Source organism: Talpa europaea (assembly GCF_964194135.1).
Source record: "Talpa europaea genome assembly, contig: HAP1_SCAFFOLD_131, whole genome shotgun sequence".
In the NCBI taxonomy this organism is placed as follows: domain Eukaryota; kingdom Metazoa; phylum Chordata; class Mammalia; order Eulipotyphla; family Talpidae; genus Talpa; species Talpa europaea.
In genome coordinates, this window is record NW_028167988.1 from 25,750 (window position 1) to 38,930 (window position 13,181).

A 13,181-nucleotide genomic window follows, 5' to 3' on the forward strand; every position below is an offset into this window, starting at 1 on the left:
CAGAACCCTAGGACTTTTTCATCTTGCAAAACTAACTTTGAATTAACTCCTCCACTCCTCCTTATCCCCAGCCCCTGATAATCACCTTTTCCCTTTCTGTTTCGCAGAGTAGCTGCACCAATGTACATTTCTACCAACATTACACAAAGGTTCCTGTTCCTCCACATCCTTGCCAAAATGTGTAATTTTCTGTTTGTTATTTTTTTTTTTTAAGTGGCCATCCTAAATGTGTGACGGTGATATCTCACTGTGACTTTGATTTCCATTTTCCTGAAGATTAATGGTGTTGAATATCTTCTCATATGTTTATTGGCCATGTAGTCACATCTTTTGCCCATTTTTTTAAAAGATTTATTTATTTATGCATACAAGAGCTGGGGTACAGGCCAGAGATGCGGGGGGTGAGGATCCCCCAGAGACAGAATGGGAGGCAGAACAGGCAGACTGACTGAAATACACTGCTGAGGGGAGCAGCGGGCAAGTCAGGAGAGGTCTGCTGCGCCATGTGGGTTGCTCCCTGGCGATGGGGGGGTCGGAGGGGGGGATATTGAACTCGTGCTGCAGAGGCTGTGGATTGCTTCATAGTGAGGTGCTTAACCCCTTGTGCCACCAGGGAGGCCCTCTTTTGCCCATTTTAAAAACTGGTTATTGTTTTTTTTTGTTGTCATACTTGGTCTTTACATATTCTGAATATTAACTCCTTATCAACTCTATGGCTTACAAACATTTTCTCACTTACTGTTGGTACCCTTTTCACTCCTGGTTTCTCAGAGCACAGTACAGTCTGTGCTACTGAGCACATCAGACCTCCAGGCTGCAATGCCTTCTGGGGGTTGTAGTCCAGAGTGGCTACGGAGCATGGAAAGCAGAAGGGGGCGTTTTCTCAGTGCTTGGAATCATCCGGATGGACTGAACCACTGCTAATCCCTCATTAGCAGAGCGGGCTAATTAATACAACCTCTTACTGTGTTTTTGGACAGTTCCTGGAACCCAGCAGGTGGGGAACACTGCACTCCAGCCCGCCTGGGACGAAGGCCACGCCTCTTTCTGTCCTGACCCCGCCCATCTGAAATTATGGGCGGGGCTTCCTCGGGGGCGGGGCCAGGCGGCGCGGGCGGGGCTTCCGGGCTCCCCGCGGGTCTGCGCTTCCGAGGCCCCGCAGCCTCCCAGCGGCCTCTCGCTTCTGACCCGGAGGCGCGCGCGGCTCTGTCCATGGATCGCGCGGCGGTGGCCAGGGTGGGCGCGGTGGCGAGCGCCAGCGTGTGCGCCCTGGTTGCGGGGGTGGTGCTGGCCCAGTACATATTCACCTTGAAAAGGAAGACGGGGCGGAAGACCAAGATCATCGAGATGGTGAGTGCTGGGGATCGGGGCGCCCCATGGGCTGCGGGGCTGCCCTGCTGGCCTCGCCTTCCCGCGCCGCCAGCGACGAGTTTGCGGGGCGCACGGGGGACCCCGAAACCTCGTGGGCTGCGAGCTTGCGGGCCCGGTGTCGCGGTCGGACGCCGGACGACGGCGCACGGGTTGCCATGGCCTTTGTTACTGCCTCCACTGGAAACTGCAAGGCAGCAAATAGATGATTCTGAAATAAGCCACCTCCTGCTGCAGAACCCGTTTCTCCAGAAATTGCACGTTTGGGGCAGGTGGCTCCCTTTTCCCTGTATTTCCCAGAGTTCTTTTTGCATGCGATCTGGAAAGGTGCAGCTTCTTTAGTGGTTAAAAGAATGCCAATCAACCCAGTGGGAGTTGAGAATAGTTTGCTTTGTACTTGACTGTTACTCTCTCTTGACTCTGCCAGCAAGTATCTGTGTTAATTGCACCCCAAACCTCTTGCATAATACTTTTAGAATTTTATGTCATATTTTATTGAGTGTCAGGAATTTCATTTGAGGTACATTAGAAGCAATATTTGCTCCCAATTTGGAGATTTTTTCGTGTGTGTGTGTGTGTGTGTGTGTGTGTGTATAGGTGTTTAATTAGAGCCCACTCATCAAGGCAGATCACTCACTGAGTTGCTTTCTAAAGGACTTGTGGGATACATAATCCCTGGTATACACCCTGTAGTGTGTTACACTGAAACTGTAACAGGGTGGTCCCCTCTCCCTGTACTATAACAAAACCATCCAACAACCGCCCTAGTTTCCGTAGATTTCTCTTCCTGACGCCCCAAACCTCTTTGAGATTGCTAATTAATTTGTCATAGTCAATACACTTTATTTTTAAATATTTTATTTTTACATTTTTTTAAAAGATTTATTTATTTATTTATTTATTTATTTATTTATTTATTTATACAAGCACCGGGTACAGTCAGAAGTACGGGAGGGTGAGAGAATTCACCAGAGCCAGAGCGGGAAACAGAATACACAGATCAACGAAGCACACTGCTGAGGGGAGCAGCGGGCTGCAGGAGAGGTCTGCAAGCCTTGTGGGACCCTCGCTGGTGGCCGGGGATTGAACCGGTGCTGCAGAGGCTGCTGGCAGCTTTGCAGCCCAGTGCTCAACCGCTGTGCCACCAGGGGAGGCCTTATTTTTACATATTTTTATATTTCTTGTTTATTTATTCTTTTCCCACCGTTATCCCTTTGACCTTTCCTCCCCCATAACTTCATAAACCTCACTTCATATCCACTAATTTTTATAAATTCTTCACTTTGGCAAATAGTCTACTGTAGTCTACTGTCCAGTACTTTATCATTCTGACTTGCTTTATTATACATAATTCTCTGAAACTCCTTCCATTTTGCTATGAATGGCATATCCATATCTCACTATGGTTTTAACCTGCTTTCTTACTGGGAGTGATAATGAACATTTTTCGGATATCTGCTGACAGTCTAGAAATCCTTGGCGAATTGTCTGTTCAGATCTTCTGCCCATTTATTAATTGGGATGTTTGTTTTTCTATTAAATTCTATTATATATATAGCGGATATTAACCCCTTGTCAGTTAGATAATGTGTAAACATTTTCTCCCATTTAGTGGGATGTCTCTTTAATCTACTTAGATGTTCTCTCTCTGTGTAAGAAATTTTAATTTGAGGTATCCCAGTAATTTATCTTTGCTTTTATTTTCCTTGCCATAGGGATCAAGTTACCAAAGACATCTTTATCAGTGATGTCATGGGGCATATCACCTAATTTACTTTTAGAGTTTCAGGTCTTATAGCTAGATCTTTAATCCATTTGGAATTTATTTTTGCACATGAACTAAGAGTGATCCAATTTCACTGTTTTGCGTGTGGCCTTCCAGTTTCCATAGGATCATTTATTAAAGAGGCTTTCCTTTCTCAGTTCTATAGTCATGGCTGCTTTATCATAAATTAAGTATTGATTGGTACAGGATTTATTTCTGGAATTTCAGTTCTGTTCTGTTGACCTATGTGTTCTTTTTATGCTGGTACCATCAGTTTCTTTATGTAGTTTAAAGTCAGGAAATGTGATGCATCTATTTCTCTTGGGATTGCTTTTGTTATTCAAGAACTTTTATGGTTCCATATTGATTTTGATTTTTTTTTTTAAGATTTATTTATTTTTATACAAGAACCAGGGCACAGGCCAGAGGCACAGGAGGGTGAGAGGATTCACCAGAGATAGAACAGGAGCAGAACAGGCAGATGGACGGAAACACACTGCTGAGGGGAGCAGCAGGTGAGACAGGAGAGGTCTGCTGCGCCATGTGGGAATCTCCCTGGCGGGCCTGGAATCGAACCCTCACTGCAGAGGCTGATGACAGCTTCACAGTGCTGCGCTAAAGGGAGCCCAGGGAGGCCCAGATTTCAATATCTTTTGTTTTGTTTCTTTAAAGAATGTTGCTGGTATTTCAATGGGGATTGTGTTAAATTTATATATCACTTTAGGTAGAATAGTCATTTTTTATTATATTGAGTCTCCCCATCTGTGAGCATGGGCTGTCTTTCCATCTCCTTGTCACTAACTCTTCTAATGTCTTCTAATTCTTGTATAGGGTCATTTTGTTGTTTTTTTTTTTTAATCTTTTTTTGACATGTGCCTTACATTTTTTTTTTTTTATTTAAAGATCCAGGTCCACTGTCTTGTATAACTTCTATTTTTTTCTTTTCTTTTCTTTTTTTATTAAGGTAACATTGGTATGCAACGCTATATATATGATTTAGAGGTATAGGTTCACAATTTTCAGATATGTATTACCAGACCAACCCCACCACCTAGGCTCCTCCACGAGAGTCGATTGGGGGTCCCTTCCACACCTTGCTTCCTATTCCCTCCCTCCCCTTTGGTAGCCTCAGTTCTGCAGTTAGATTTCTAGGGTTTGTTTGGCTTTGGTTTTGTCTGTTCCTTTGTTTTATTTCTTTATATTACACATATGCATGAAATCATCTGGTATTTGTCTTTCTCCTTCTGACTTATTTTACTTACTGTGTTGTTGCAAATAGAACGATTTCATCTTTTTTTTCTTTTTTTAGCTGAGTAGTATTCCATTGTGTATATATACCAAGTTTTCTTAATCCACTCATCTGTTGCTGGGCACAAAGGTATTTCCACAACTTGGCTGTTATAAATAGTGCTGCAATGAATATAGGAGTGCATATCTTTAAATTAGTGTCCTTGCATTCTTTAGGTAGATAGCTCGGAGTGGAATTGGTAGGCCTATTTTTAATATTTTAAGAAACCTCCTTACCTTTTTCCATCGGAGATGGACTAGTCTACATTCCTACCAACAGTGTGTGAAGGTTTCCTTTTCTCCACATCTTTGCCAATGTTTGTGGTTTCTAGTCTTTCTGACATGGACTATTCTCACTGGTGTAAGATGGTATCTCATTGTGGTTTGATTTGAGTTTCCCTGATGAGAAGTGATGATGAGCATTTTTTTTCATGTGCCTGTTGGCCATCTATGTGTCTTCTTTGGAGAAGTGCCTATTTAGCGCTTCCCATTTTTTGATTGGGTTATTTCTTTTCTTTTTGTTTAGTTGTATAAGTTCTTTGTAGATCTTGGTTATCAGCATCTTGCTGGGTGTATGATGTGCAAACATTTTTACCCATTCATAGGGTGTCTTTTCATTTTAATGATAGTTTCCTTCACTGTGCTTTTTAGTTTGCTATAGTTCCATTTGTTTATTTTTGCTTTTGTTTTCTTTGCTAATGTAGTCAAGTCCCAAAGACATCACTGAAGCCAAACTAACATCATGGAATGTTTTGTCTATGTTCTTTCTTCTCTGTATTTCAGGTCTTACATCCAGGTTTTTTTGTTTGTTTTAAGATTTTATTTATTTATTTATTTATTTATGCAAGCACTGGGTACAGTCAGAAGTGCAGGAGGGTGAGAGAGTTCACCAGAGCCAGAGTGGGGAACAGAAGAGGCAGACCCACGAAATACACTGCTGAGGGGAGCAGCGGGCGCAGCAGGAGAGGTCTGCACGCTATGTGGGACCCTCGCCAGCGGCCAGGGTTTGAACCAGCACCACAGAGGCCACAGGCAGCTGCTGTGCCACCAGGGGAGGCCCTACATCCAGGTTTTAATCCACTTTGAATTAATCTTTGTGTATGGTATGATACTGTGATCTGGTTCCATGCTTTTGCTTATGGCTGACCAGTTTTTTCAAAACTATTTAAGGAGACTTTCCTTTCTCCAAAGTATGCTCTTAGCTCCTTTGCTGTACATTAATTGTACGAATAAGTGTGGGCTTATTTCTGGTCTCTCACTTCTACTGTATTGATTTTGTGTCTGTTTTGATTACCATAGCTTTTTAGTATAAGTCTGGGAGTGTGATTTCTCCATTCTTGTTTTCTGTCAGTATTATTTTGGCTATGGGGTTTTCTGTGGCTTATTATAAATTTGAGTAATGTTTGCTCTATTATTTAAGAAATTCTATTGAAACTTTGATGGGGATTGCACTGAATTTATATATTGCTTTGGCTAAGATGGTTATCTTAGTGATATTGATTCTTGAAGTCCGTGAGCAGGTAATATCTTTCCATTCCTTCTTGCCATCTATTTCTTTTACTAATGGCTATAGTTTGCATTATACAGGCCTTTTACCTCCTTTGTTTCATTTATATCACTAAGGGTCATCTCCAGTGAGTATCTGAAATTGAAGCTTCCTGCTGTGCTGTGGGTACCATAGTTGCACAATGGGGATCCAAAGTGAGCCCCTCCTCTAGGCCCATTTGTTGGCCTAAATATCTCATATAGTTCTGTGCCAACCTCAACCTCAAGGATATATTTGCGTACTAGATACACACTGGACACATACTGTAATTGAGTTCACATGCTGGGTATTGTTCTCCTTGCCTTTTCACTACAGACCTTATCCTGGGGTGCTGTGCCTGTTGTTGAGATACAGTTGTTTAAATTCTGATTAGTGAAAGTGTTTAGTTGTCTCAGTTTTGACCCTAGGTGGCGGGTGATGTGTGTGTGTAGGGGGGTGGGGGTGGAGGTGTCAAGTGTTTAGACTATCACAGGCTCCAAATAATAGCCTTGTCTATGGGGACACACAGGTGATATGCCCAGGCTCTACCTGCTGGTTCAGTCTCCAGCTGTTCTACATTGGGAGCTTCAAGCTCAAGCCAGTTATCATCACTCTCTTCCCATGATCCTGTAGTTTTCTAATAGTGTACACTCTGTCATGGATGCCAATTCTGTGTACTCCATTATCCAGCACAATGCAGAGTCTCTGTGGTGCCCAGTATAGGTTATGTGCCCCTGAGTCAACAACTGCAGGGGGCTCCATGCAGCAGCCGCCCCTCCCTCTTACAAGCTGTACTATCATGGTCTCACTGTAAGTACAATTCAGTTTAAGTTTTTTCTACCTCTTTCCACCAAACAGTTGCTCCTGTTGTGTGCTGCAGTTGTCTGTTTATCTTTCCAGTGGTTATTAACTTTGTACTGCTGCAATTTAGCTGTGACTATATGGAGGAGGCAAACCTGGCATCTTCACTTTGCTGCCATCTTGCTGGACTCAACTTTTTTATATTTACAGAAAGATAGAGCAGATAAATACAGAGTCCTCTTATATTCCATTACCAATTTACTAGTATCTTACATGGTATATTTATTGATTTAATAAATAAATATTCATACACTTTGAAATGTCTGTCCTTTGTTCAGATTCCATTTTTTTTTTTAACCTCATGCCCTTCTCTATCCCAGGATTCCCTCCAGAACACCACATTACATTTAGTCATCCTATCTCCTAATCTTATCTGGCTGTGACATTTTCTCAGATTTTCCTTATTTTTTATATCTGTTATACAATAAGAAATATATATACTTGGTCTTGTCTCAGGTTCCTGGTATATAGCCCCTAAAACACTTGGACTCTAGAAAATGTTAAGAGTGTCTTTTGTGTGATAATTAGATGGCTGGTGACTGGGGGCCCCCAAATGAGTTCAGGATGTGGGCAGGTTGCCAAAAAGAAAGGTATAATTAGAGGACTTTTAGCCCTTTGTGGGGTGAGAAAGTGTAGAAGTTTGAGCTAATCACATCTGACCAATGAATCAGTCAAGCTTGCCTATAAAACAGAATCTGCATAAAAAGCCCTAAAAGAGAAATTCCAGGTTGGTGAATAGTGTCAGGTGCTGGTAGGAAGGTGTACTTGGAAAGGGCCTGGAAGCGCTGCACCACTTATACCATACTCCCGTAATGCATCCCTTCAACTTCACTGTTTTGAGTTGTATCCATTATAATAAACCTGTAATAGTAAGTAAAGCACTCTTCTGCGTTCTGTGTATTGTTCAGCTAATAATAGAAAATTATGAGGGGGTTCTGGGAACCCTGAAATATATAACTAGTCAACCAGAAGTATGGGTGGCAATCTGTGGCTTGTGACAGCATCTGAAGTGGGGACAGAGTTGTGGGCCTGAGTCCTTCTTAACTCTCATGGGATCAGACAGTAACTCTAGGTGCGTCGGAATTGAATTGAATAGTGTGGAGAGTTGGTTGGTGTGAAGAGAAAGCCCACACATGTACTGTTAGAGGTGTTGTGTATAAAACAGTATGGCATAACATGTAGTAATAGCAGGCCCATAATAACTGCTTAATAAATAGTTATTATACAGACACACAGATTATCAGCCCCTTTCATATCTTATCATCTTTTTTCTTAGAAAACTTGGTGGGACATAATTTTTAGCCACTGTCATCTTCTTTTTATGTCTCCTAAGTCATCTTAATAAAAATTTCTTTTTCTGATTCTCCCCAATAAAGATGACTTGCAGTTTCTATAAGCTGGATCAAAAAAATAAAGGTTGATAAAAATGTATATAAAAGTTGATACATATAGAGTAGAACTTTGCCCAAATAATACAAATAACTGGTATTTGGGGATGAATTACAATATATTATTGTAAACCTGAATTGCCCCCTTCTACCAACCTTTTTTGGATTCTTGGCGTATCAAGACATTCTCAGAGCTTTTAATTCACTATCCCTCCTCCAAGATGACCAGTTCTCTCTGTAGCTTTTTTCAGCCAGGAATGGCTACTCTTTCAGTAAAAACAAAGATAATGGAACAAAGCTTGAGCAGTGCCTGAAAAATTCCTGCCAAACACAGAAACCTACTCCAGTTCAGATATGACCAGTTCTCTGTAGCCTTTTTAGCCAGGAATGGTTGATCTGTCAGTAAAAACAAGTACTCTGGAACAAAACTTGTGTACTGATTGGAAAATTCCTGTTACACAGAGAAACCGGCTCCAACAAAGATTAGTCATTGAAGGATGAGCCTCTGGGGAGGAAAACGTAGTCATATGTGTCTTTGATACAAATTATTTTATATTAAATTGTTTACAACTTTAGTGTTTTTACTTGGTTGATTTTTATTCATGGATATTGCTTTTATATTGTATTTTCTCCAGATAGAATTTTTCTACTTTCAAATTAATTTAGCCTAAATGTAAAAGCTTTAACATTAAAAAATTCTTAGGGAAGTAGTAGTCACTATAATTTTTCCTTATAAAAGAAAAAGCCGGTTCTTGAAGCTAAATAAAACTTAGTGATTAAAAAGACAGCAGTGTACAAATTTCAGTATTAAATGGGCTTTTAAAGAAGGCAATTATGGGAAAATTTACACCTCTTAAAAACAGGTTTGTTAGTAGCCATCAGAGCATTGGGACAGTGCCAGTGAAGCTTCTTTCAATTTTCTGAATAAGCATTTAAAACCCTATTAAAGTAAAAACATTTATTTTAAATGTGTATGTTTAGAAAAAGGAGGGGGAAAAAATCAAGATGTGAACAATTGTTTTATTGGACCATCTCTGTCATAGGCTTTTAAAATATCTCTATATCAACTTTCATCTAAATTACATTAGTATTCAGATTTACAACCTTTTAGAACCACTTTTGAACTGATTTGTTTTGTGAAGCATATTCCTTGAACTCCTGTGACATTTCCTGATGATTTCTCATAATATAGCAATGTCTACATTGTTTGCTTACTGTTGAGTGTGTTAAGGGCTTGGGTTTGTCTTTTTTTATTAATTGCACTTGGCTAAGCAAAGAAACAGAGGCCCCAAAGTCCAAAAATAGCCAGTTGCTGGTATTAGAGAATGTGAGGACATCAAGGCAGTGTCTTTGAAATGTCTTGTCTTTTCTCAAGATTGCCTACTGCAGTCCTGACCACCACGTGCATTTTCTTTTTTTTTTTTTTTTAAGATTTATTTATTTATTTATACAAGCACTGGGTATAGTCAGAAGCACGGGAGGGTGAGAGAATTCACCAGAGCCAGAGTGGGGAACAGAACAGGCAGAGTGATGAAATACACTGCTGAGGGGAGCAGCGGGCACGGCAGAAGAGGTCTGTGGCGCCATGTGGGACCCTCCCCGGCATCCGGGGATCAAACGGGCACTGCAGAGCCTGCGGGCAGCTTCGCAGCCCAGCGCTCAACTGCTGCGCCACCAGGGGAGACCCAACCACCACATGCATTTTCTAAACAGCAGAGAGAGATGCTGAACTTTCTTCTTCTATGGCATTGGAGACAAGTGTCACAGTCACCCTAACTATAAGTGAAGCTGAGGAGTCTTCTTTTGGTCATGCAAATTGCCACCCTTGGCAAAATTGAGATTGTATTAATAAGAAAGTTAGGGATGAATGTTTTTTAATTAGGCAATTAGCAATCTAACATGGTATGCCACAGTGCCTATTCCTTTTTTCATAGCATTTGCTATTTACTAAATATAGGCTTAATATAAATGAAAACATGTGTATATAATCTAATATTACTGGTGGTCAGTATACTGTTAGAAAAATAGAACATTCTAACTATTCCAAGTACTTACTAATATAGTAATAGTGCAGATTCAGAATAGCTTTGAACTGCTTACCCTGAAAGTACAAATTTATTCATTCACATCTGAAATATCTAGATCTTACAAAGAGTTCTTGCCGTATGTCCTGTTCCTTCACATGTGCTGATGCACTTTAATAAGAGTTTGGTCTCCCAATTAGGTGTTACAGCTAACTTAAAAGCTAGGGCCCTGGGCCTCCCCGGTGGCGCAGCGGTTGAGCGCTGGGTTGCGAAGCTGCCCGCAGCCTCTGTGGCGCCGGTTCGATCCCCGACTGCTCCCCGGCCACCAGAGGAGGATCCCACATGGTGCGCAGACCTCTCCTGCCACCCGCTACTCCCCTCAGCAGTGTACTTTGGTCCTTCTGCCTGCTCTATTCCCTGCTCTGGCTCTGGTGAATTTTCTCACCCTCCCGCACTTCTGACTGTTCCCAGTGCATGTATAAACAAAACAAACAAACAAATAAATAAGTAAAACATGCCTCTATTAAAAAAAAAAAAAGCTAGGGCCCTAAGAGCACTTTTAGAATAAATGACTGTAAATGTCATGAGAGAAATATTAACAAGACTGTGGAGTTCAAAGCAGTAGATGACACTGGGTAATGTTTGATGGATGTGATAATATTCGAGAAGTAAAAGTAAAATTATGATTGGTCCAGTTTGAATAAAATACAAAGGGAAATACATAAACCCACCACTGGTAAAGAGTATATCCAAGATCATCTTGAATCCCCAAGTTTGCAAGTGTGGGAATGTACCAGGCATATGATTTTGTCCTTCTCAAATCACATTTGTCATGTTTCCTGTATATTATCCTCATACAACTTAACCATATTTTCAACTTAAATGAAAATTTTGATCCATCAATTGAGCTATTTTTGTTAGGTAGAATATTTTTCTGAAGCAGTTTTACATTTTTTCTTATTTCTTTTGTTGTGAATTCATTTACAAGACAGGTGAAGTAGATACTAACATTTTTAATCTATCCAGAATTCTTTTTCTGGCTAAAAGCCATCATCATATCCTTAGATCATCATATCCTTAGATCCTTTCACCTTCATTTACATTACCAACACTAGTCATTGATTTAGAGGGGAGGGAGTCCCCACCCGTACAGTAGAGCAATTCTTTACAATCTCTTACGAGTTGTCTTTATAAACCATGACAAATAGAGATGGACACACCTTATTTCTTTGAAATACATAGTTGACCATTGAACAACACAGGTGCGTGCCCCAACTCCGGCCTCATTGGAGGATTAGCTGTGTGCAGTTTTCTGAGCCTCTCCCTGCCCACTGTTTCTGTGAACTAATCAGATCAAAATCACCCTCATGCAGGAATTAAAGAGAGAGAATTAAAGTCTGGATTATTCATGAAGTCTTAGACTGCTGTGGGAAAAGTAGAAAGAGGAGAACAGAAAAGAGATGGATTGCAGAGATAAAATCTATAGGACTTTATAATTTTTGCAGTGTTTTTGGATTATTCTTAATTTATTTTGTTTTATTTTATTTTATTTTTTTAAGATTTATTTATTTATTATTCAAGCACTGGGTACAGTCAGAAGCACGGGAGGGTGAGAGAATTCACTAGAGCCAGAGCGGGGAGCAGAACAGGCACAAGGACCGAAGCACACTGCTGAGGGGAGCAGCAGGTGGCAGGAGAGGTCTGAGCGCAGTGTGGGACCCTCGCCTGGCGGCTGGGGATCGAACTGGTGCTGCAGAGGCTGCGGGCAGCTTCGCAACCCAGCGCTCAACCGCTGCGCCACCGAGGAGGCCCAAGATTATCCTTAATTTTTCAGAACAGTTTGGATGTTCCCTATGGGTTATGTTAAATTATTTCCCTATCTTCCTCTTTCTTTTCCTTTTAAAATAATTCAGCATCACATTATTTAGGGTTATTAAGAAGCATATAAAGAATCTTAAATACTCTATTAATCCTTATTCTCTTTTAAATTAGAGGTTGGAATTTGTGTCTTCGGCATAATAACATACTTGAAATCCAATATTATGAACCTTACCTTTTAGGTTTCCCCCTCTTTAAAACAGCAGTCAGGGAAATCTATACAATTCCCTTTTTTGGGCAGCAGGTGGCAGGCTTATCTCTCTGCAATGATTTCTAAATTAACTTTCTTTTTGTGTGCGCTCAGTGTTGCTTAAACCTGTTGAGAAGTAAAACATGCCACCCCAAAATGTGCCACTTGGTTATGTGGATTCTTTTGAGCTGAAGGAAATCAAGACCCAGCCAACTCAGGAGAAGCTTTTTACCATTCCCTTAAATGCTTAAAAGGGAATTTAGAAACGGGGCCTGTACCAGAAAGAGAGCTGTAACCATGGATTGATTAGATTGCCTTATGAGAGATTTATCTGTGTGACAGGGCAAATTTTTTTTTTTAAGTTGTTTAGCCGTTGATTGGAAAGTTGCTTAATTTGTTTGGCAAGTTCCTGCTTGAAAATAGGTGGAAGTAGATATCCACATGTTTGTTTAGCATGATGTGAGTTCCTTCAAGTGCCTTCCTCCCTCTGTATTTCCTCTTAAGCCATGTCATGGCACACCCCCCTCACTTACCTTACCTCAGATGTCCTACTCGGGTCTGGGTTCAGATTGCTGTTATCAAAACAGTCTTCATTAAAAAAAAAATAGCCTTCATAATCTTATACAGTCTTCCTGCATGACCAGATTCTTGGTTTATCTAGATTTCTCTATTTTTAGGGGATTCTAAAGAAATGAGACACTGATGGATTTTCATGAAGAGAGACAGGAAAAAATTTAGAACCTAAGATAGCGTCACAAAATGTATATAATAGAAAGGTACTAAAGTCATATTAAGAAAATAAGAGTCACACTGGGACTAGAACCAGAAAATATTTAGAAACTGATTTCCATTTGTATTAGTTTGGAACTAAAATTTGGGGATGTATTCTTTTTTT

General features: G+C 40.7%; 1 protein-coding gene across 3 annotated transcripts in view; it reads left to right on the forward strand.

The window, feature by feature from the left end:
* Positions 1-1,212: 1,212 nt before the first annotated feature.
* The window catches only part of NT5C3A (5'-nucleotidase, cytosolic IIIA), a gene marked incomplete at both ends in the record, with an annotated part of 39,059 nt that continues 27,090 nt past the window's right edge, over positions 1,213-13,181 (forward strand). For all 3 annotated transcript variants that reach the window (XM_084259802.1, XM_084259805.1, XM_084259803.1), the window contains one exon: positions 1,213-1,350. In XM_084259802.1, the coding sequence (XP_084115928.1) occupies positions 1,213-1,350 (138 nt within the window). The remainder of the gene's footprint in view (positions 1,351-13,181) is intronic.